We start from the raw sequence: 21,723 nt of genomic DNA, 5'->3' as shown, positions 1-21,723 counted from the left end.
CCCATCCATCCATCCACCCACCCACCCATCCATCCATCCACCCATCCATCCACCTACCCACCCATCCACCCATCCATCCATCCACCCATCCACCCATCCATCCACCCACCCACCCATCCATCCACCCACCCATCCATCCATCCACCCATCCATCCATCCACCCATCCACCCACCCATCCATCCACCCATCCACCCACCCATCCATCCATCCACCCACCCATCCATCCATCCATCCATCCACCCACCCATCCATCCATCCACCCACCCACCCACACACCCATCCATCTATCCACCCATCTATCCATCCACCCATCCACCCATCCACTCACCCATCCATCCACTATTTGAGTCCAAGAATGTATCACCACTACTGTTTAAGTGCTAGGGGTGTACAGTGATGCACACTCAGAGCTTTCAGTGAAACTGAGCATTTTTAAATCTCCCACATGGAAAGCTGAATCAGAATGTTTAAGCTAAGAGCCTCTCCCTTAGATTCTCAGAGTGTCTCAGCACAGAAATATAGAGAGAAAAGAAAAGAGAGAAGACACTGACTGAACTCGTTCAATAGGTAAGCAAGCTTCTTACCTGTTGAAGAGAGACAGACTTGTTTCTCCCACTTCAGCATACCTGTCTCTCCAGGGTCCATGTTCTGTCTAACTGCTGCTATAGGAGGTGCTGCTCCAGGGGAGGTCTGGAGGGCCTGGATCTCCTAGGCACTTGGAAGGTCCCGGAAGAGTCTTCCTGTGAAATGATGGGATGGAAATAGAGTCTTAGAAATGTTATTCTCCTAAGTGGCTTGCCCAAGGGGTAGGGAGGAAGGAAGACTGAGGCCAGGAGACACCAAGGGGCTATTGCAGTCACCCAGGAAGATCATTTGCCCAAGGGCCTGGGTGTGGTTGTGGAGGGAAGGATGGAGAGTGGGGAGTGTAATTCCAAGACATCCGTGTTTGCTTGCTGGGGCTGCTGTCACGAAGCCCCACAGAGAGTATGGCAGTAACAGCAGAAACGTTTCACTGTGTGGAACCTGTGAGTCTGAAATCAAGCTGTGGGCAGGGTTGGTTCCTTCTGAGAGCCATGAGGATGCGCCAGGTCTGTCTCCTGGGTTTGTAGCCAGTTGTCTGTTCCTGGGTCTTTTCGTGTCATCTTCCCTCTGGTTGTGGCTCTCTCCTTTCGCATTTCCCCGGTTGGTAAAGACACCAGTCATACTGATTTAGCATTCACTTTCATGACCTCATTTGACTTAATTACCTCTATAAAGAGCCATCTCCAAATACAATCACACTCTGAGGTGCTGGAGTTTGGACTCCACTGTATATCTTTTAAGGGACACCATTCAACCTCTGTGAATTCTTGGGGGAAGAAAGAACAAAATGATACATTTTGGAGATGTCAGGGGTTCAGTGTCTGATAGGACTTGAGACTGCAGAGGAGGAAAGGGTTACAGATCTGCTTCAGAGAGTTGCAGCAGGTGAGCAGTGCCTAGTGGGGTCACTGTTGAAAAATAAGAAAATGGCTTCTCTGGGAACTCGGGAAAAAAAAAAAAAGTGAGTTCATATTTGTTTAAGCTCTTAACATATCCCCAAGGGACTTCCCTGGCAGTCCAGTGGTTAAGGGATCACCTTCCAAGATCCCACTTACCTTGTGGCCAAAAAGCCAAAACATAAAACAGAAACAATGTTGTAACAAATTCAATAAAGACTTTTCAAAAAATCTTTAAAAGATGCCATCAAGCACATCATAAATGCTTTATGGGTATGTAACAAATAAATAAGATTTACTGTGAGTGAATCTATACAGTACAGAACCTTTCGACTGGTAATGGTGTGGCAGAGAAAAATCACACAGGGAAAAAAATCCCTGGAAGGGGAGTGTCCAGATTAGGTGGGAGTTGCCATTTGTTACAGGGAATCAGAAACACGTTATATTGTGTTCAGGGTGCCAGAGCACATGGTGGATTTTTGAGAAGTGTTACAGGAAGCAGCATGAAAGGCTGTAGATGTGAAGTCTCCAGGGATGGAGAGCAGGGGCTAGTCCAGGTGCATGGCCTGCCCTCCTCCACAGCCCCAGAGGCCACGGTGTATCCGTGTGATCTACAGAGGACTCTCCAGCAATCCATGTGACCTACAGAGGACTCTCCAGCAAGGTTCCTCCCTCCAGAAACCACAGAGGAGCTGAGCGGGCTGGACAGACGCACGGGCATCTAGGCTGTTGGGGGTTCCCAGGACTCTCTTCCTGTATAAAATCAGTCCTGTTATTTGGGGGGCATTAGCGAGACCATCCGGAGAAGGCAATGGCCACCCACTCCAGTCCTCTTGCCTGGAAAGGCTCAGGGACAGAGAAGCCTGGTAGGCTGCAGTCCATGGGGTCGCGAAGAGTCGGACACGACTGAGCGACTTCACGTGAGCATGGTACATCATTTGCACATAGAAAGTACTTCAAACACTGGCCCTGGAAAGGGGCAGGGTCGTACTGTCCATTGGCTGCTGTTTGATCCAGCACTATAGGCAGCAGTGAGAATCCTTGAGGACAGATTTTACAACTTAGAAGAGGGACTTCCCTGACGGCCCAGTGCTTCACACTGGGGGTGGGGGTGGGGGTTTCCAGTGCAGGGGGCATGGGTTTGATTCCTTGTTGGGAAACTAAGATTCCACATGCTGAAAGGCCAAAAAATTAAAACAAAAAAAAAACTTAGAAGAAAGCTCCCACAAAAACAGATTTAAATTTACTTTTCTCACTAAAAGCTATCTATAGTGTGCATGCGTCTGGCACTTTTTGACCCTATGGACTGTAGCCCACCAGGCTCCTCTGTGCATGGGATTCTCCAGGCAAGAATACTGGCGAGGGCTGCCATGGCCTCCTCCAGGCGATCTTCCGGACCCAGGGGTCAGACCTGCATCTCCTGCGTCTCTTGCATTGGTGGCTGGGTTCTTTACCACTAGCACCACCTGGGAAGCCTGAACGTTATTAGTGCCCACCTGTGATCTGTGTAGACAAATGAATGGTCCTGGACCCTGACTGCACATCAGAATCACTTGGAGAACTTTTACAGAATATCGATGGCTGGCTCCTATCTTGCAGAATCTTGCTGAAGTGGTCTGGAGTGGGCTCCAACCTCTGATATTTCTCAGTGTTCCAGGACTTTGTGTACCTGGGGTGAGAAGGGCTGGAGTAGACCGTGTGTCCACAGGGTAAAACAACCCAGACACGTCTTCAGCATCACCTCTTCATTTGGCACAGGTGCAGACTGCTTCTTCCTGCCAGCAGGTGGGCTGGTTAGCTGAGGCAGAATTGGGGCAGCCTGGGGGGTGGGGTGCTGATCCTTGAGCCGGTCCCCTCACAGTGGTTGGTCAGCGCAGCTGGAAGGGGACAGCTCACTGCATGTGGAGAGCATGAGGAAGAGGGTTCTTTGACTGCTGAAGCCTGTTCTCCAACTCTTAGGCTCAATAATCCAAGAAACACACATTGGAAATGCTGATGTGCTGTATTTATGAATAAGAGTTTAGGTTATTTCAGATGTATTCTTCACCTAAATATATGTGTTTCTGATGGAGAGTATATGCAAATGTTCCTAACAGAGATGGAAGAAGATGATCTGGGATCCATTTCTCACTTTGCTGATAGGAAAACAGAGGTCCAAAAAGTTGTTTTTTTCCATTGCAGAAGCAATGGACATATCACATGTGTATTAGTTTCCTAGGGCTGTCGTAACAAAATCCTGCAGACTGAGTGGCTTAAACAGAAATTTGTGATCTGTCAGCCTGGAGGCAGAAGTCCACATGTCATCAGGACTGGCTCCTTCTAGGCCGAAAGGCAGAATCTGTCCCAGCTCTCTCCCTTAGCTTCTGGTGGGTGACGCCATCTTCAGCATTCTTTGCCTTAAAGAAGCATCACCATTAACATTTTTAGGTAAAGTGTTGTTCCAAGCACTCACCTGCATGAACTCTTTTAATTTTCTTTTTTTATATTCATAATTTTTAAAAATTCTAACAGCTGGAGAGGGGAATATCTCTTTTTTAACTTTTTATCTTGGAGTACAGCCGATTAACAACATTGTGATGGTTTCAGGTACACAATTAAGTGACTCAGCCATACGTATACAGGTATCCATTCTCCCCCAAACGCTCCTCCCGTCCAGGCTGCCACATAACTTTGAGCAGAGTTCTCTGCACTATACACAGGACCTTGTTGGTTATCCATGTTAAATACAGCAGTGGGAACTTTCATTTTCAAAATGACCCTATGTGGGATATACTGTTATTCTGCCCATCTAACTGTGGCACAGAGAGGTTAAATCATTTGTTTAAGATCACACAGCTATTGCATAGTAGAGCCATAGGTACTCTGACTCTAGAATCCATATTTGGAACTGTAACCAGCCTTACATGGTCTTTGGAGCGAGACAGACCTACCAGGTCCCTAACTGCCACTTAACTATATCACTTTGAACAATTAGTTCACCTCTCTGTTAGTTTCCACCTCTGAAAAATGAGTAGAGTAATATGTCTCCTAGCATCCGGTAGTCTGGTTAGTATATTTAAATGAAGTGAACTCCATACAGTAGTTAAATCTCTCATCCAATTCACACCTTTGCTCGTCACTTCCAGCTCAAGCTTGATTTGAAATGTTGAGGCCCGCAAAGAGGGGCAGATGGCCTTGGTTCTCCTCCCCTTCCGCAGCAAGTGGGGGCAACACTGCAGTTACCTGATACGGGCAAACCACCCCCAGCGGAATGTTCACATTTGCCTCCACCAGCTAACCCCAGGTCCTCCTGTCTCAGGAATATGTTCTGCACCTCTTAGCTTGGGCAAGGTCCCACACAGGGTAGGTCTCCCAGTGGCAGAGCGGTTGAGACTGTGAGCATCCACCAATCAACAAGCAGCAGGCTAAGAGTGAGAGGCCATTTCCTCCTGTTGGCAGGCACCCCTGACAAGCAGTGATCTTGAGGCCTCCTTCACTTGGCTTGGGGGTGGGACAGAGAGCCATACAGATAGAGGAAGGAAAGCAGCCCCAGCTCTCAGTTCTTCTACTGATTCCTTCAGAGAAATCTCTCCCGCTTCTATCAGCTGAAGGCTGGTCCTTCGGGATTAACCGGGCCCCTCTCTGTGGGAGGTGTGCTTCTCATCCTTTATCCTGGTACATTCTATGCCAAAGAGCTACTTGAGTTTCCTGATTGTGGTACTTTGAGGTTGTTTTACTGTTCTCAGTACTGCTGTGGTGGATGTCAATGTGTCAGTCCCCACCTTTAAGGCTATATATTTCCTTAGACTCCATTTACATCTCTATTAGGTTAGACCTAGTAGACCACACTGCCAGTTCTTCCACTAAGCAAGCTATAAGGGCTTGAAGTCTATTTCTAGTCATAAATACCACCAAATTTAAAAAAAAACAACATGCTGTCTTCTCTATGGAAAGCCTAACAACAGCTAACTGATTTCTTCAAAATTAAACAAGCCTTTCAAAGTTAATGTTCCTCATTATGTTACTCAGAGTCAGTGGAGGGGGTGGGGGCGCAGGGAACACCCACCCAGTTTTAAAGCACAGAAACTCCAAGCATGCTAGCCCACTGATAGTGTTACACCAAGTATAATATGATGGCCAAGCCTAAAAACTCTCAGTTATTGATTGATGCTAGAGTAGCAACCCCTAGACATGATTAATTTTGTATCTTATTAATTTACCAACCAAACAGAAGTCTTTTATCTCTAAGAACACATGCTTTGTTATCTTAGGCAGGACTCTCCCCCAACCCCATAGCCTTGACCCTTCATAATACCCTCTGGACTCCCCCCTTCCTCCCAGGCCTCCCACACACCCTCCATTGTGACAGAGGCTGGAGTCCTGTCTATGTTGTACCTTATATCCTGAGCTTTTTGTCAGCTGATACTAAATCAGAGAAGGCTTGGCCTTGCTAATCCTGACCATTTAGATAGTGGGTTTGGACTTAGATGCCCAAATTGATAACTTGGCATCGCTAGAGCTAAAGCGGGGGTGGGAGGCATAGAAATCACATTGTTTCATAGAGGGGACTTGAGCCAGTGGCTGAGTGGCAGAGCTGCACTAGCATTTCTGATCAGTAGCAGTTGGTGTTATCAGTTGTTACTGGGCCTCTTTCCTGGCCTAAACCAGGGGAGATTTTACGCTTTTCCACTGTTCTCAATGCTGTCAGTCTGGCAGACCACTAGTGTAAAAACTTTGGAAACAAAATTGGTAAATAGAGGGGTTGCTCTTTTTTTTAAATTAGGCTGAGAGGTGGCTGGCAAAATCCCATCCGGCAGCCTCATTGCCTTGGCAGAGATAGCAGCCCATCAGACCATCTGCAAACCTGAAGCAATTACATGTGTTTTAATAACAGGGAATGGGCCCACCAGCACTTGCCATGGATGGTGTGTTCTGTGAGTCAGCCCAGCAGGCCCCTACCTGCCCTCCTTGATACGCAGCAATCCTTTCAAGCTCCAACAAGATCTGTTTGATCGATTGGCGAGTCCTTTTGTTTGTTCTTTAAGGGAGAAGCAGATCATTCTGCATTTAGAAAATGTTCAGTAGTTCCTTACTTCACCCTGATATGAAGTTTAGAGATGTGGAACCAGATAAAACTAGATAACTTTGCCCAGAACCTACATTTGGCATTTTTCAGGTTTTTTTTTAAATTGTCAGATATTGTCTCCTGGTTATTAATCAGATTTTCTTACTTCTTTGTATGATTTTTAAATTCTTTTAAAGATTTTTTTTTATGTAGACCATTTTTAAAGTCTTTATTGAATTTATTACAATGCTGTTTGTTTTATATGTTGATTTTTTGTTCTGGAAGCATCTGAGATCTTACTCCAGGACCAGAGATCAAACCTGCACCCCACTGCATTGAAAGGGAAGTCCTAACCACTGGACTACCAGAGAAGTCCCCTGTTTGTTCACTGACTTTTTTATTGGATTGCAAACACTGTGAATTTTGCATTATTGATCTGGATTTTTTTTTTTTTTTAGTCCCTTTGTTTTATTTTTGGCTGTGCTGCTCAGCTTTCAGGGTCTTATTTCCCTTATTGAACCTGGGCCCTTGGCAGTAGAAGCACGGAGTTGCAACCACTGGACTGCCCAGGAGGACCCTTACACTTGGTGTTTTTAATTCTCATGAGAGGGACTCCCTTTAGCTTTACAGTCAACATCTCCCAGTCCAAACAGATTACACTTTCTTGAACCAGCAATTTATTTATCCTGGATGGTGGCCTGCTTGCCTCCTCACTGTGCTTGGCCATCCATGGGAACCATTGCCTCTGTGGTGGATTATCCCCAAGGATAATCCCTCCCACATCTCTGACCCAGCCTAGTCTCTTTTCTTTTTTCCTCCCCCTTGCTGCTTCTATCCATCAACTTAGCTGGCAACAGTCTCAACTCAGCAGGCATTTTGGTTATGCTCTTGCTAATTTGGGGTGGAACCTGTCTGGTCCAGTCCTAGGTTGGCTGAACCAGGACCACCTCCTCTCTCTGTCTTTGATTTCTGGAAAATGATGAAATGTGAACTATTCCTCCCACCACACATTTATGCCACCCAACCACAGTCATCATCTCAGAACCTTGAGTCCTTTTGTCTCTAGTGAATATTCCAGATATGAAATTTTAAAAGAAAAATCATAGTACTCTAATTTGATAGAACCTATTAATGTCTGTGTCTTTGATTTATTTATACTTTGGTACCAAGTCAAAAGGCAATATTTGTGATAAAACAGGTACATGCTAAAGGGCAAACATGCCTACATTCTAGACTTCATAGTTATTATCCTGAGAGCAGCATAAAGAGTTTACTAACCATTAAAATTGTACAGCCCTTTACTTGGGCTTCCCTGGTGGTGCAGAGGTTAAAGCTTCTGCCTGCAATGTGGGAGACCTGGGTTTGACCCCTGGGTCAGGAAGATCCCCTGGAGAAGGAAATGGCAACCCACTCCAGTATTCTTGCCTGGAGAATCCCATGGACAGAGGAGCTTGGTGGGCTACAGTCCACGGGTTGCAAAGAGTCAGACACGACTGAGCGACTTCACTCACTTTACTTTTCTTAATTTATTTTTTAGTCATTTTTATCTTTTGGCCATGCTACAGAATATGTAAGGTCTTAGTTCCCTGACCAGGGATCGAACTTGTGCCCCCTGCATTAGGAACATAGAATCTTAACCACTCAACTGCCAGGGAAGTCTCTAGTTCTTTACTTTATCTGCTCTAATTGACTTCAGTTCAGTTCAGTCGCTCAGTCACGTCTGACTCTTTGCAACCCCATGAATCGCAGCACGCCAGGCCTGCCTGTCCATCACCAACTCCCAGAGTTCACTCAGACTCACGTCCATCAAGTCAGTGATGCCATCTAGCCATCTCATCCTCTGTTGTCCCCTTCTCCTCCTGCCCCCAATCCCTCCCAGCATCAGAGTCTTTTCCAATGAGTCAACTCTTCTCATGAGGTGGCTAAAGTACTGGAGTTTCAGCTTCAGCATCATTCCTTCCAAAGAAATCCCAGGGCTCATCTCCTTCAGAATGGACTGGTTGGATCTCCTTGCAGTTTTAGTGGCTTCTATTCTCAGACACGACTGAAGCGACTTAGCAGCAGTAGCGGCAGCATTTTCATTATCATTCAGTGCTCTGTGAACTACAATGAGTTTAAATTTCACAAGTGTGCTAAATTTCACTTACACTTCCGGTTGGTGTGGAAGCTGTCGTCATACACAGTTGAGAGTGTAAACTGATAGAATTTTCAGGAGATTACTTGGCAGCATCTGTTCCTCATTGATGCAGTGATCCCCCTTTAAGGACTTGGTACTGGAGACATCTTTGCAGAGTGCGTTTGAAGCAGAGAAGAGTTGCTGGTAGCTTACACGCGCGTGGGATGTTTGGTGGCTCAGATGGTAAAGCGTCTGCCCACAATGTGGGAGACCTGGGTTTGACCCCTGGGTCAGGAAGATCCCCTGGAGAAGGAAATGGCAACCCACTCCAGTACTCTTGCCTGGAAAATCCCATGGACAGAGGAGCCTTGTAAACTACAGTCCACGGGGTCGCAAAGAGTCGGGCACGACTGAGCGATGTCACTTCACTTACATGCACGTAGGTAGGAGGTGGTTGATGAATGATGGTACTTTGACACAGAGTAATATTAAGCCATTGAAAAGAGGAGAGACTACTGACCTTAAAAGATATTCACAATATAATGTTAAATAAATGAAATTGTAGACTAATATGGTTTTGGGCTAAACAACATCTCTGGGTAGGTTTTGAGTGTGCCTATCAATAAGAAATGAGGAAGGAGGCACTCCAGATTGTAACTAATGATCTCTGGGGAAGGAGCTGGGATGAGAGATTAGGGGACAAAAAATTTTTGTTTCACTTGTTGCTGTTTTGAAAAATAATATAGTTTTGAATACTTGTTATTCATGTTTTTGGAATTTTCTTCAAAGAAAAGTGATGGGTTAAATCATATACACATTTAGATGGTATTTTGGCTCAGTAACCTTTTCATATATTGGCCCTGCATATGAAGCCAAGCAGTCTTTCTTCAGCTAGCAACATAATTATGTAGGAGAGGAAAATCAGAGACTGAAATGAGGAGTTCTCAAATGCACTTCCTGGGCTGGAACCTTCAGCTGGTCTGTGCTCTAGCCTTGCTTGTATCCTCCAACCCAGGATTTGTGGACGAAAGAAACACAGGCAGACCCTCCCTGCCTCGCAGTAATATCCATATCTTCATTGTCTGCTGGCATTTGCACATGCAAGCCATAATCTCCTGTAAAATACTTCGTGATATTTCTCAACAATAATCATCTAATGCTTTATACACAGAGGGAAACCCCTCCCTCTGTATCTCTGAAACCAGAGGCGAGGTATGAAATGACACCTGAGTATCCCCGCCTTGAAGTCGTGGAAAGAGCCGCTGCAGTCTTTGACCTTCACTTCAACTCCACAAGTAGCAAGTCTTCCTTGTCATTCGATAGAGATCTCCTTGAAGAGAAGAAAGAACTAAATGTACACAAACCCACAGATTTGCTCTCATCCTAGCGAAGCACTGTAACGTTCATTTCAAAATCCCTTTCTTCCCGATTCAGTTCTTTTATCCTTAGTGAACCTTGCCCTGTTCCTGGAAGTCTCCCTTGAGTTCCTGCCCACCTTTGTGTTCCCTTGGCACTTTGCATGTACATTTTTCACACGTTTTTCCTTGTGGTTTGGATGTTTATGTGTGTGTCTTGGTCCCATTACTGGATCGTAACCAGCAGCATCAGGGATTTGTTTCCAGCACTGAGTAGGTGCTTGATGAACATATCGACTGAAACCCATTTCTAAAAGCCGGTTCTGAAATACAGGCAGACCTCATTTTATTGTTCTTTGCCTTTATTGCCTCTTTGCCTTTGCAGAGATTGAATTTTTTACAAACTGGGGCAACCCTGTGTCCAGGAAGTCTGTTGCCACCATCTTCCTACTGCATTTCCTCACTTCATGTTTCTGTGTCATGTTTTGTAATTCTTGCACTATTTCAAACTTTTTCATTTTTATTATATGTGTTATGATGATCTGGGAGCAGTGATCTTTGATGCAACTGGTGCAAAAAGAATATGACTTGCTGAAGGCTCTGATAATGTTTAGTATTTTTTAGCAATAACGTATTTACAAAATTTTTATTTATTCTGGCACACCATGAGGCACGTGGGATCTTGTTCCCCAACCAGGGATCGAACTCACACCTCCTGCATTGGAAGTGCAGAGTCTTAACCACTGGACCAGGGAATTCCCTAGCAATAAAGCATTTTTGAATTAAGGTATGTAGATTGCTTTTTTAGATAGAATGCATATTTAATAGACTATAGGATGGTATAGACATAACTTTTATATGCACTGGGAAACCAAAAAATTCATGTGACTTACCTTATTGAGGGGGTGTCCTTGGTGGCTTTTAGTTGTAAAGAATCCGCCTGCCAGTGCAGGAGACCTGGGTTTGATCCTTGGGTCTAGAAGATGTCCTAGAGAAGGAAATGGCAGTGCGCTCCAGTATTCTTGCCTCGGACATCCTATGAACAGAGGAGCTTGGTGGGCTACAGTCCATGGGGTTGCCAAGAGTCAGGCAGGACTTAGTGACTGAACAATAACAACTACCTTATTGAGTTATTCAATTTACTGTGGTGGCCTAGCACTAAACGTGCAATATCTTCAGACTATGCTTGTATACTTTCAAATAGATATGTCCAGCTTTCACTATGTATATTATACTTCAGTAAAAAATAAAAATAAATGTAAACAGTTATTACAATTGTAATTAATTTGCATGAAAAGAATTGAGTATAAACTGCTTTAGAAAAACCCAACAGGAGACTGATAGTCTAGTCCTAATGTTTAGAAGTGAATAATCAGTAATGCATTCAGAAGAGTTACCTAGAACACAGGTCTATCTTGGGAATTCATAGCACCAAAAGGTGCTTGCTTACAGTGGCAAGCGATGGGAGAAAATTTAGAACAGTCTAAATCCATGCTATATAAGCCCTATTTCCCTGGCATACTCAGGCATTTAAAATCGCATTTTCAAAGCCATTTACTAAAATATTTTCATGAAGCAGAGACATCAAGCTTTAGCATTGGTTGTTCTCCCAAAGAAGTTGGTTAATTCAAAGGAGGCGTTTCTTCTCAGGCTCTGCCTGTTGTGTAGGTTGCTGCCAACAGGTGGACAATGACAACTTTGGTCTTTATGGTGATTTCGAATCAGACTTAGGCTACAACTGGATTAACTACCTGTTGAGGGCTTTGCCACTGAGTTCTCTTCTCCCTAGTTTTACAAGGCATAAAGATGGGACTCTATACATAGACTCATAAAGATGGACCAAACTGGGATTTCCCAGACAGTCAAGTGGTTAAGACTCCTTGCTTCCAGCGCAGGGGGCTTGGGTTGAATCCCTGGCCAGGGAACGAAGATTCCACATGCTGTGCAGTGCTGTGGAAGGAAATAAGGAAGGAAAGAAGAAAGATGGACAGAAGAGCCCAGCAGATCGTGTTTCCCTGAAAACTGGTGTCTAGCTCCTGGGTGCTGGTCTGTATCTTCCTCATCAATCTGTCAGCATCTTCAGCCCATCAGTCCGTCCGCATGTGTGGATGCACATGGATCGTGTGTTCATCTCCCCTTACCCCCAGGGTCTTCTGGGCCCTGGGGTTGCTGCTGCTTGGAGCCTGGTGTGAAGTCACCACGTGTAAGTTCCCAGGGCAGACTCTTGTTCATCACCTGATCCCTGCAGCTCCCTAAGCAGACATGGGACCCAACGACTAGGTTATAAATTCACCCAAGTGCAAAATTGATGTCACCTAGCCAACTTTCTTTCTACTCAAAGAATTCTTGGCAGCAGTTAACACATTTGCCCAAATATAAGGTAATTTCCACATATTCACAATGGAAAGGGTTTGCAAAATTGGTGTTTTCTTTAGCCAGCTTGAATTGATACAACACTGGTGTTCAGTTTTGTGGTTACCTTCAGATTTCCTAAGGAGATATTTTAAAAATTATAAGTGGTAAAATACACACACGATGTTTACCATCTTGACCGGTTTTAGGTGCATGGTTCAAAGGCGTTAAGTACAATGACACTGTTGTGCAGCCGCCACCACCTACCTTAAGAGCTTTTTCATCTTGCCAAACTGAAACTCTATACCCATTAAACACTAACTCTCCATTCACCCTTGCTCTACCCTCTGGTAATCATTATTTTACTTTGTCTCTGAATTTAACTCCTCTAGGTAACCTGTATAAATGGAATCATATAGTATTGTCCACCTGTGACTGGCTTATTTCACTTAGCATGCAGTAAAGGTTCATCTTTATTCTAGCATGTCAGAATTCCCTTCCTTTTTAAGGCTGAATAATATTCCATATTTTGTTAATCCAGTCATCTGTCAATGGACATTTAGGTCATTTCTACCTTTTTTCTTATCTAGACCATTTCCCTTTGGCACACAGACCCAATGATATCCAGAAACTATTCTCTTCCACAAAACCAATGCATTGCACTTGATCTTCACTTAGAATGAAAAAAAAGTCCTCCAAACAGAAATCTGCAGCATTTCATCATTTGTGTGTGGTGGTTCTCAGCTCCTCGGCATCTCGAGGAGGAAATGAGCTAACCCAATAAAGATTATCGGCCTGGGGATGACTTCCCTGGCGGTGCAGTGGTTAAGATTCCACACTCTGAATGCAGACAGCATGAGTTCAGTCCCTGGTCAGGGAACTACAGTCCCGTATACCTCATGCCCCGACCTCCCCCGCAAAAAAGTGTCATCTGCCTGGGACATAGTATGCACTCAGCAAAAGTCAACCATCAAGAAGTTTGGAAGTTTGGAAGGAGCAGGATGGAGGACCTGGTTTTGGGAATTGGCTCAGAAAAGACCCAGGGGTAGGATCCCTTGGACGGGGAGGGACAGACATGAAAAGGAGAGGATTAGCTCTTGTTTCATGTCCCCTGCTGTCCTGTGTGGCCAAACTAAGCCCACTGCTGCTCTGACCCGCGCCTCTGTCCTCTGTTCCTGGATCAGTTTTAATGGAGCAAGTGCTCAATCACACTCATACCCTCCGACCTGGATTCAGCACCCCCAGGACGCTGCAGGGCTGGCCTCCGTGCCCGAGTCACAGCTCCTCGGCCCTGGACTCCTGTCCCCAGAGCTGCGCTTTAGTTAGGTTCCCACCACCAGGCTCCTCCTTGAGGATTATTGGTACTGACCTTACGTGTCACCAAGTATCATTCAGGTCCAGAAGGCTGTAGGAGCACCCAAGGCACATCACCCTGATTGTGAGCTTGGACAGCTTCCAAGAGCTGGTGATGCTTAAGCTGAGGCCTTAAAGGCAAGAGAAAGCAAAGCAGCAAGGAGGGCTGGGGGAGGGGATCCCCCACATCCTCACCGCCCGCCTGGTGGAAGCTGCTAGAGCTGCTCTCGGAACCTGCTCCTCTCCTTGCCAGACCACGTGTCCATGTGACCCTTGCTCTTCTCTCCTCCCCCCTGACTTCCCTCCTTTCTCATTCTGTCCCTTGCTACTGAAATGTGGCCCTGGCTGTTCCTCGAAGTTGAGACTTCGCCACATGCCCTCCACTGCCTGACTTCTCCCAGCGTCCGTGTCTTAGTTTTCTAACCCAGCCTCTCCTGAGGACCAGCACTGTCTTAAGTTTCTGCCAAGCTCCTGTGGTCTCATCCGTCATATCTTCTGGACTCACTCTTCATCTGACTTCCACTCACCCGCCCCCATGCTGGCTGTATCCTTGCCATGGCTCTGGCTTTATCCCTTCCTCTCCCAAAGCAGTGGTGTGGAGACTTCCTAATCCTTGCCTTTGAGCCAGTCATGCTTCCCCTCATCAGACTGCCTGGCTGCCGCATTCTCCCTGGCCACCCGTGTGTCCCTACTCCTACAGTCCAGTAGGTATTCCCACTCTGATCCTTGACAGCTCCAAGGATGCCCAGGTTCTGATTGCTTGAAACCAGGTCTCAGACCTCAGTGCATTTTCCCGTCTCATCACCCTCCATCACCCCCTCAACGCCTTTGCTTCAGACAAAATGCCCTGCAGGGGCCCTGTGTGTTTTCACTTCCTTTTGGGCTCCCATGGACCTCTAGCTCAGTGCCCTTTCCTCCTGATTCCCCTCTCTCCAGGCCCTCAAAAAGGCTCATCTCAGACATCTCTGATTTCAATAATCAGAATACGTTTTGGTTGGAAGAAACCTCCCCCCTCTGACTTATCTTTGCCTCCCTATCGGAATACACCGTCTTCTGCCTTTCCTTTTAGTTAGTCTGGTGTGTCTCTATTTCCCTAGCATCTCTGAGCAGTCAGGGTTCAGGTCCTTTTACCTTTGCAGATGGGTTCCCCCACAGGAGCTGGTACCTATTAGTTACTCAGAAAAGAGGTGCCGAATGAGGCTTCAGTAAGACCCTGGAAACCACCAAATGTAAGTCTCTTCTGACTTCACTCTTAGGAAACCATCTTTAAAAGTAGCACAACATACTAATCAAGGCCAAGAACAAAAATCTAAATTGTGTCCCCAAGTAATTCCGAGTCTTGTCCCTCATCTACATCAGTGGGGTGAGGCTAGCCGGACACTGATTTTGGTAACATTTTCTCCAGATGATGAGAAATCAAATCAGCTATGGCACGTAACATCATCTTTACTTAAAGAACAGCCCATGCTTTAGCAGGACCTTGTCAGTACTACAAAAATCTGTCCAGTGCTAATGTTTGTGTCTGTTGACACTACCCGAAGGTCCGGTTTCTGCTTCCTCCGCGAAAGTTTCCAATTCAGTGAGCATGACCGTGACTGTGCTGGTGGGAGGGCGAGCCTGCCTGGTCCTGCTGGAGCTGCACAGATGGGAAAAGGCAGGTCCCCACACGACCTGGTGAACACTGAATAGTGGCCTTAACGTTGTGGAGCTCCTGGGTTTTGTCTTGCAGAAGTAAAAAATTGCAGAGAGAGGCATTTTTGCTCTTTTAGGGACTGCCCCTAACTCTTATAAACTGTATATACAGTATGGTGAACAGGTTGCTTTTTGTTCTAGTGAGGACAGTGAGAAAGAATAGGATTCAAGCAAAGCAAGAAACAGATGAGTTAGGGGACAAAATCTAGCTGGTAAGACACACAGATGCTTCTTGTGTAAAAGAAAAAAAAATAGCCTTGTAATTAGACCACTGTCTGTATTCTGCAGAAACATGGGCATTTATTTTTGGATAAAATCTGTTTGTGGCCACACCCTGTAGCATGCGGGATCTTAGTTCCCGGACCAGAGATTGAACCCATGACCCTTGCAGTGGAAGCTAAGAGTCTTAACTGCTGGACCACCAGGAAAACCCTGAAACATGGGAATTTATGAACTCAAGAGCAAGGAGAAAGGCTTCTTAGGGGATTAAGAGGAAAAGACTGTTTAAAATGTTTGACACTAGGGAGCTAGCACATCTTTAAGTGAAGCTCTCAGAGGCCTGAGAATGTAGAGCCTCTTAGGGATAAGGTCATCTATCAGCCCCTCAGCATGCAAATGAGAAATCAGAGGCCAGTTCTGACTCCAGGTGAGTGAGGTGCCTGTGGTTATGAACGCAGGTGGACTCACACCCGGGGCCTTGACCCAACCCTTAGTGCTTCTTCTGCAGTACTGTGGATGGAAGGGGTACCGTTAGCTGCTGAGAGAGATTTAGTTGTATGTAGATAGAGTTAATGTGGGCTTTCCCTGGGGGTTCAGTAGTTACGTCTCTGCACCTCCACTGCAGAGGATGCAGGTTCGATCCCTGATCAGGGAACTAAGATCCCACATGCTGCATAGCACAGCCAAAATAAATAAATAAATAAAAATTTTAAAAATGCCATAGAGTTAGCATGAACAGATATACACTGGGGTCATTCTCCTCTGCTGACTCCACTGAAAACACACATACACACATACCCTACAAGGAGATCAGCTAACTCCCTCCGGGTAGCACAGCCTTGGTAAAAATAGAGCCTCAAGTAGGTGGGCAGAAATACGTTGCTTCTAAAGGGAATTAGTCACTGTTTTTTAACAGTTTTTCTTTGCTTCTGTGAGTTAGCAACTGAACAACAACAACAAAAAGTATAATAGATACAGGCAAGAATTATAACTTGGACTGACAAACAACAAGCCCGACAAAAAAGCAGATAGAGAATAAAATAAGGGAAATAGTCCATAGTGTAAAATTAAAAAAAAAAAAGGAAGAAATGGCATCTTGTATGCATTTATACTTTTAAAAAATGACAGTAATTTAACAAACATCTGTTGAGTGTCTGCTGTGTGCTGGACATTGTTCTGACTGCTGAGGACTCAGCACGGAGAAAAAATACGCAAGGGTTCTTGCCCTCTGGGAGTTTATATTCTAGGGAGAGACACATCATTCACTACCCATTTTTTTTTTTTAATTGGAGGATAGTTGATTTACAACATTATGTTAGTTTCTACTTTACGGCAAAGTGAACAGTTACACATATACATATTTCCACTCTTTTTAAAATTCTTTTCCCATATAAATCATTGCTGAGTATTGAGTAGAGTTCCCTGTGCTACACAGTAGGTCCTTACCAGTGATCCATTTTATATTTAGTAGTGTAAACTTGTCCATTCCAATCTCCTAATTTATCCCTCTCTCTTTTCCCCCCAGTAACTGTAAGTTTGTTTTCTGTGTCTCCGACTCTCTTTCTGTTTTGTGAGTAAGTTCATTTGTACCATTTTTTTTATACCACATACAAGCAATATCATATGATATTTGTCTTTCTCTGTCTGACTTACTAGTAAAGTACCATTCTTAAGATCCATACCCCCCCTCCCAGGTTCTGGTGGAAATTTAACTAAATTGGAAAATTGATAACATCTCTAATCACATATGGGTATGGTTTTAATGAAGATTGCATTTTTGTTTTTTAAGGGAGAAGAAAATGGCTTTCGAGACAGTACTGGAGACCCCCTTTCAGGTAAATGATTGACTTTAAAGGTATCTAGGCATCAGCGCTAGCTAGCATGGCTAAATTCAAGATCTTTTGAGAAGGTGTTTATCATTAACTTTCAAAATCTGTATTACCAACTAGAGAAACTTTCCAACCACACACCATGGTGAACTGCAAAGAAATCTTCCAGGATTTCACAAAAGCCTACAAGGAATATTTTCTCGTGTTAACCCTCCTCTGCTTGTGCAAGGCCCAGCAGGGTTTTTAACTGGATGGCTTTAGGATCTGATGAGGGTCAGAACCAACCCTCCCTCCAAGTTCCAGGAGCCACAGTGTTGGTAGAGAACTTTGTCCGGAGGAAGCAAATGATGGCATGTAGGCAGACCCAGTCACAGTAAGAAGGGCCACTCAGACACTCACTGCCTCCCTTCCATCTCCACACCTTAGGGAGCCAGGCTATGTGCTGGTCCCCACCATTTTCTGCTTCTAATGTGTTTCACCAAAAAATTTTTTAAATTAATTTTTATTGGAGTATAGTTGCTTTACAGTGTCGTGTTAGTTTCTACTGCACATAAAGTGAATCAGCTATACATATGCATGTATCTCTTCATTTTTAGGTTTCTTTACCATTTAGGTCACCCCCGAGCACTGAGTAGAGTTCCCTGAGCAAACAATAGGTTCTCATTAGTTATCTATTTTATATATAGTATCAATAATGTATATAAATTAATCCCAGTCTCCCAATTCCTCCCACCTCTCCCCTTTCCCTCCTTGATATCCATACATGTGTTCTCTATGTCTGTGTCTCTATTTCTGCTTTGCAGATAAGATCATCTATACCATTTTTATAGATTCCACATATATGCATTAATATACAAGAAACATTTAATTTGTCTCTACCGCCTCGTCCCCCACCACCTTTTTTGATTTCTTCATTGTGAGACAGAAACTCTGGCAGTATTAAGGGCCTTCCTTGGTGGTCCAGGGGTTGGCACTTCACAATTCTGGTGCAGGGTTGCTGGTTTGATTGCTGGTCAGAGAATTAAGATCCCCATGTGCCATGTGGCATGGCCAAAAAAATGAAAAAGCAAAAAAAAAATTGGCAGTATTTAGGTTTCTCATTAATTAATCATGGGGAAAGTACGGAGTGAGCATTAAAATAAGCTACCAAAATAAAGGGGAAAAAAGCTCACCAACATTTTAAAATATCTTTTAAAACACATTGAATGACCCAAATCATCAGGGGTTTGTTCATTTCTTTTTTAGAGAAGGATGGGGATACTCATAAAAGTCTTAGGATATTCTATCATCAATCCCAGGCTGTGCCCAGGTAACCATGCTGAAAATCAGAACTTGCGATGCATAATCAACTTTGATACATGATATTAGGAACAGTTATATATCTGGGTGGTGAGATTCCAGGTGTTTTTTTGTTTTTTCATTCAAACTGATTTTAATTTCTTAAAGACCCACTGTGTGCCAGGCTCTCTGAGGAGGCCAAATGGCAAAGGTAAACAGTTCTGAAAGACAGAAGTTGGGATGCTGGTTCCCGTTCAGCCACTATCCTGCTCAGCCACTGTCCTACTGTGATGAGAGATATCAGGGAGAAATTGGGCCAGGAGAACGTCTGGTGGCACCTACCCACCAGCTTTCATGGGACAGGCCCAACATCTGAGGTCCCACCAGGAACCCATGGAACTCGTCTTCCTTCGACCACAGTCTGCCCCTGCTGGAGGCTAAGGCCACGGCTAAGAATTATCCTCTTCCACAAATGCTCCAGTGGACACAGGCTCATATTAGAAGCACCTCGCTGAGTGAGGTGGAGGAATGGAAAGTATCTTTTCATACAAGCAGAGGCAGTTTTAATTTTCTTTTCACTCCCCTGTATTTAAAAAATTTCTAGCATGAGTGGGTATCAGAAAAACCTACTCCCAAAACTTTAATCTGTATATTCAAACATATATAACACCAATGATCTGGTGTAGGTACATACATATAATGAGTAGTAAAATAACCTAAAAGGTGAACTGTGATGAGCCTGAGTGGTGAGAATGTGAAAATTTTTTTCCTATACTTATCTGAGTTTTTAGATTTTCTGTAACAAGCACATATTTCTTTTCTAATTAAAAATAATCTATAGTTAAACTTTTTAAAGACTAACATCCTGCCTATCAATGTGAAATGTCAGCTAAAATGAGAATGAATCAAGTAAGTTGGTTAGTAATATCTGTAAACCCTTCCAAGACTCTTATGAGGTCAGGTCATTACTAGATTAATCAAATTACAGTCTGTCTCTAAATGTCTTCACCTGTGTCAAAATGAAATGAAAGATTTTCAGAGAGAACAAACTTTTCACAGTGATAGTAGGTAGCATTACCTAGAGCAGAATCTGTGCTGCCGAAGTCAATATCTTTGCCACCCAGCATGATGCTTTGCCCAGAGGAATGTTCAGGTGTTTAGTTGGGTGTGTGTGTGTGTGTTTTTTTCTTCCATAAACAAGCAAATGAGAGACATTGACTTCAGGGCTTTGCTCTTGGAAGATGGGGCAAAAGCAGGTCCCCATTATTTCCTCTTTTTTTTTTTTCCTAAATATCTATTTATTTGGCCCCAGTGGGTCTTAGTTGCAGCGCACGGGATACTTAGTTGTGGCATGCAAACTCTTCGTTGTGGCATATGGGATCTAGTTCCTTGATCGAACCCAGGACCCCAGCGTTGGGAGTCTTAGCCACTGGACCACCAGGTAAGTCCTGCCGTATTTGCCCTTTGAATGAGAGCAGCCACCTAAGTAAGGTTTACTTACTGTTGTACTTGCACAAATTTAGCATTTGCCACGAACCAGGTCTCCTTCAAGTACTTCTGTTGTTGTTCTTCAGTCGCTAATTCATGTCTGACTCTTTGAGACCCCATGGACTTCAGCAGCCAGGTTTCCCTGTCCTTCACCATCTCCTGGAGTTTGCTCAAACTCATGTCCATTGAGTCGGTGATGCCATCCAACCGTCTCGTCCTCTGTTGCCGCTTCTACTCTTGCCCTCGGTCTTTTCCAATGAGTCTGCTCTTTTTAGAGGTGCCCTTAGAAAAAAGTGTTAATGACAGCCCTGTGGGTTCAGTTATTCACCAGGTGGATACAACAGAAGTAGCACTGGGTCACATGACTGGCACTGGTCATGTGACTGGAGCTCCATCGCACAGGTCCTGAGTGGGACTCAAGCCCCAGGCCTGGCCTGACCGCCCACCCCACCGCCACCACCAGCACCACACCACGCTGTCTCCCTACTGGTCAGACCCATCGCCTGTGTGGCACGCATGTCAGATGCTGGAGTGGCATACCCGGGGGTGAAGGTCAGACTCCAGCTCAGAGTCTCAGGCTGGAACAAAGCCAAAGTCCACCCCCTTCCCCCAGGGCCAGTCTTTGAGCCACTGAATCATTTTTTGCAGACGCTTGCTACTTTCCCCTAATCAGGCCCTTGGTCTAGCCTTACTTAACTCAGAGCCTGGCTTTTATTTAATTCTTAATATCTGAAAATCTTAGTTATCTGCCATCCAGTTTATATCTAGTTAAAGCAACCAATGTGCGGAGGATGGAAGGCTCTAAGATAAAAGGAGGGATTCAACCAGAGTGAGAAATGACAGCTGACAGTTTATAATCAAGGGAAGAATAAGAATACAGTTCAGAATCAGCTACTACCAGAAAAATAAAGCCCCCTCGCAGAACCGTTGAATACAGAAACCAGCCCCCAGGAGTCATAAAAGTTTTACAATGTTTTTATGCAGTTTTTCAAAATGAAAACATTTGGGCATTAAAAGAGTATGACTCAGTTATAAAAAACAGACAAACAAAAACCTCTTCACAAATTGGAAAGTTAAAAACCTTTTCTAGGGACTTATCTAGCAATCTAGTGGTTAAGACTCTGCGCTCCTAACGCAAGGGGCACAGGTTCGATTCCTGGTTGGAGAACTACGATCCCACATGCTGCGAGGGGAAGATGATATAAAAAAAAGATACGTCAATTCTGTAAACTACAGAAATTAAAACAAATAAATAATTTTAAAAACTAAAAAAACAAATAATAACCTCTTGTTCTCCCCTCTGGTGGCACTATTTATCACTTGGACCATGACTCCCTCCCTACCTCTTCACAGTTGCCAGGTTTTCAAGACTTGACTTTCTGACCACCTTGCATAATTCAGCACTTGCCTCTTCCAAAGCTAATTTCCTGTAGAAGTGGATATGCAAAAAGATTTTCTTTTTTTTCAACTGAGGTCTATACAGTGACACTTAGTAAATACGTTGTGTCACATAATTTC

General features: G+C 44.5%; 1 protein-coding gene across 1 annotated transcript in view; it reads left to right on the top strand.

The window, feature by feature from the left end:
• LOC120860442 (ectodysplasin-A receptor-associated adapter protein-like) overlaps positions 1–21,723 on the top strand; it is a 151,285-nt gene that overhangs the window by 119,713 nt on the left and 9,849 nt on the right. The window contains exon 7 of the mRNA XM_040236241.1: positions 17,400–17,445. Coding sequence (XP_040092175.1) covers positions 17,400–17,445 — 46 coding nt within the window. The remainder of the gene's footprint in view (positions 1–17,399; positions 17,446–21,723) is intronic.

The sequence above is a fragment of the Oryx dammah genome, unplaced genomic scaffold (assembly GCF_014754425.2).
Source record: "Oryx dammah isolate SB20612 unplaced genomic scaffold, SCBI_Odam_1.1 HiC_scaffold_11077, whole genome shotgun sequence".
NCBI lineage: Eukaryota > Metazoa > Chordata > Mammalia > Artiodactyla > Bovidae > Oryx > Oryx dammah.
This window is presented reverse-complemented; position numbering and strand designations above follow the sequence as displayed.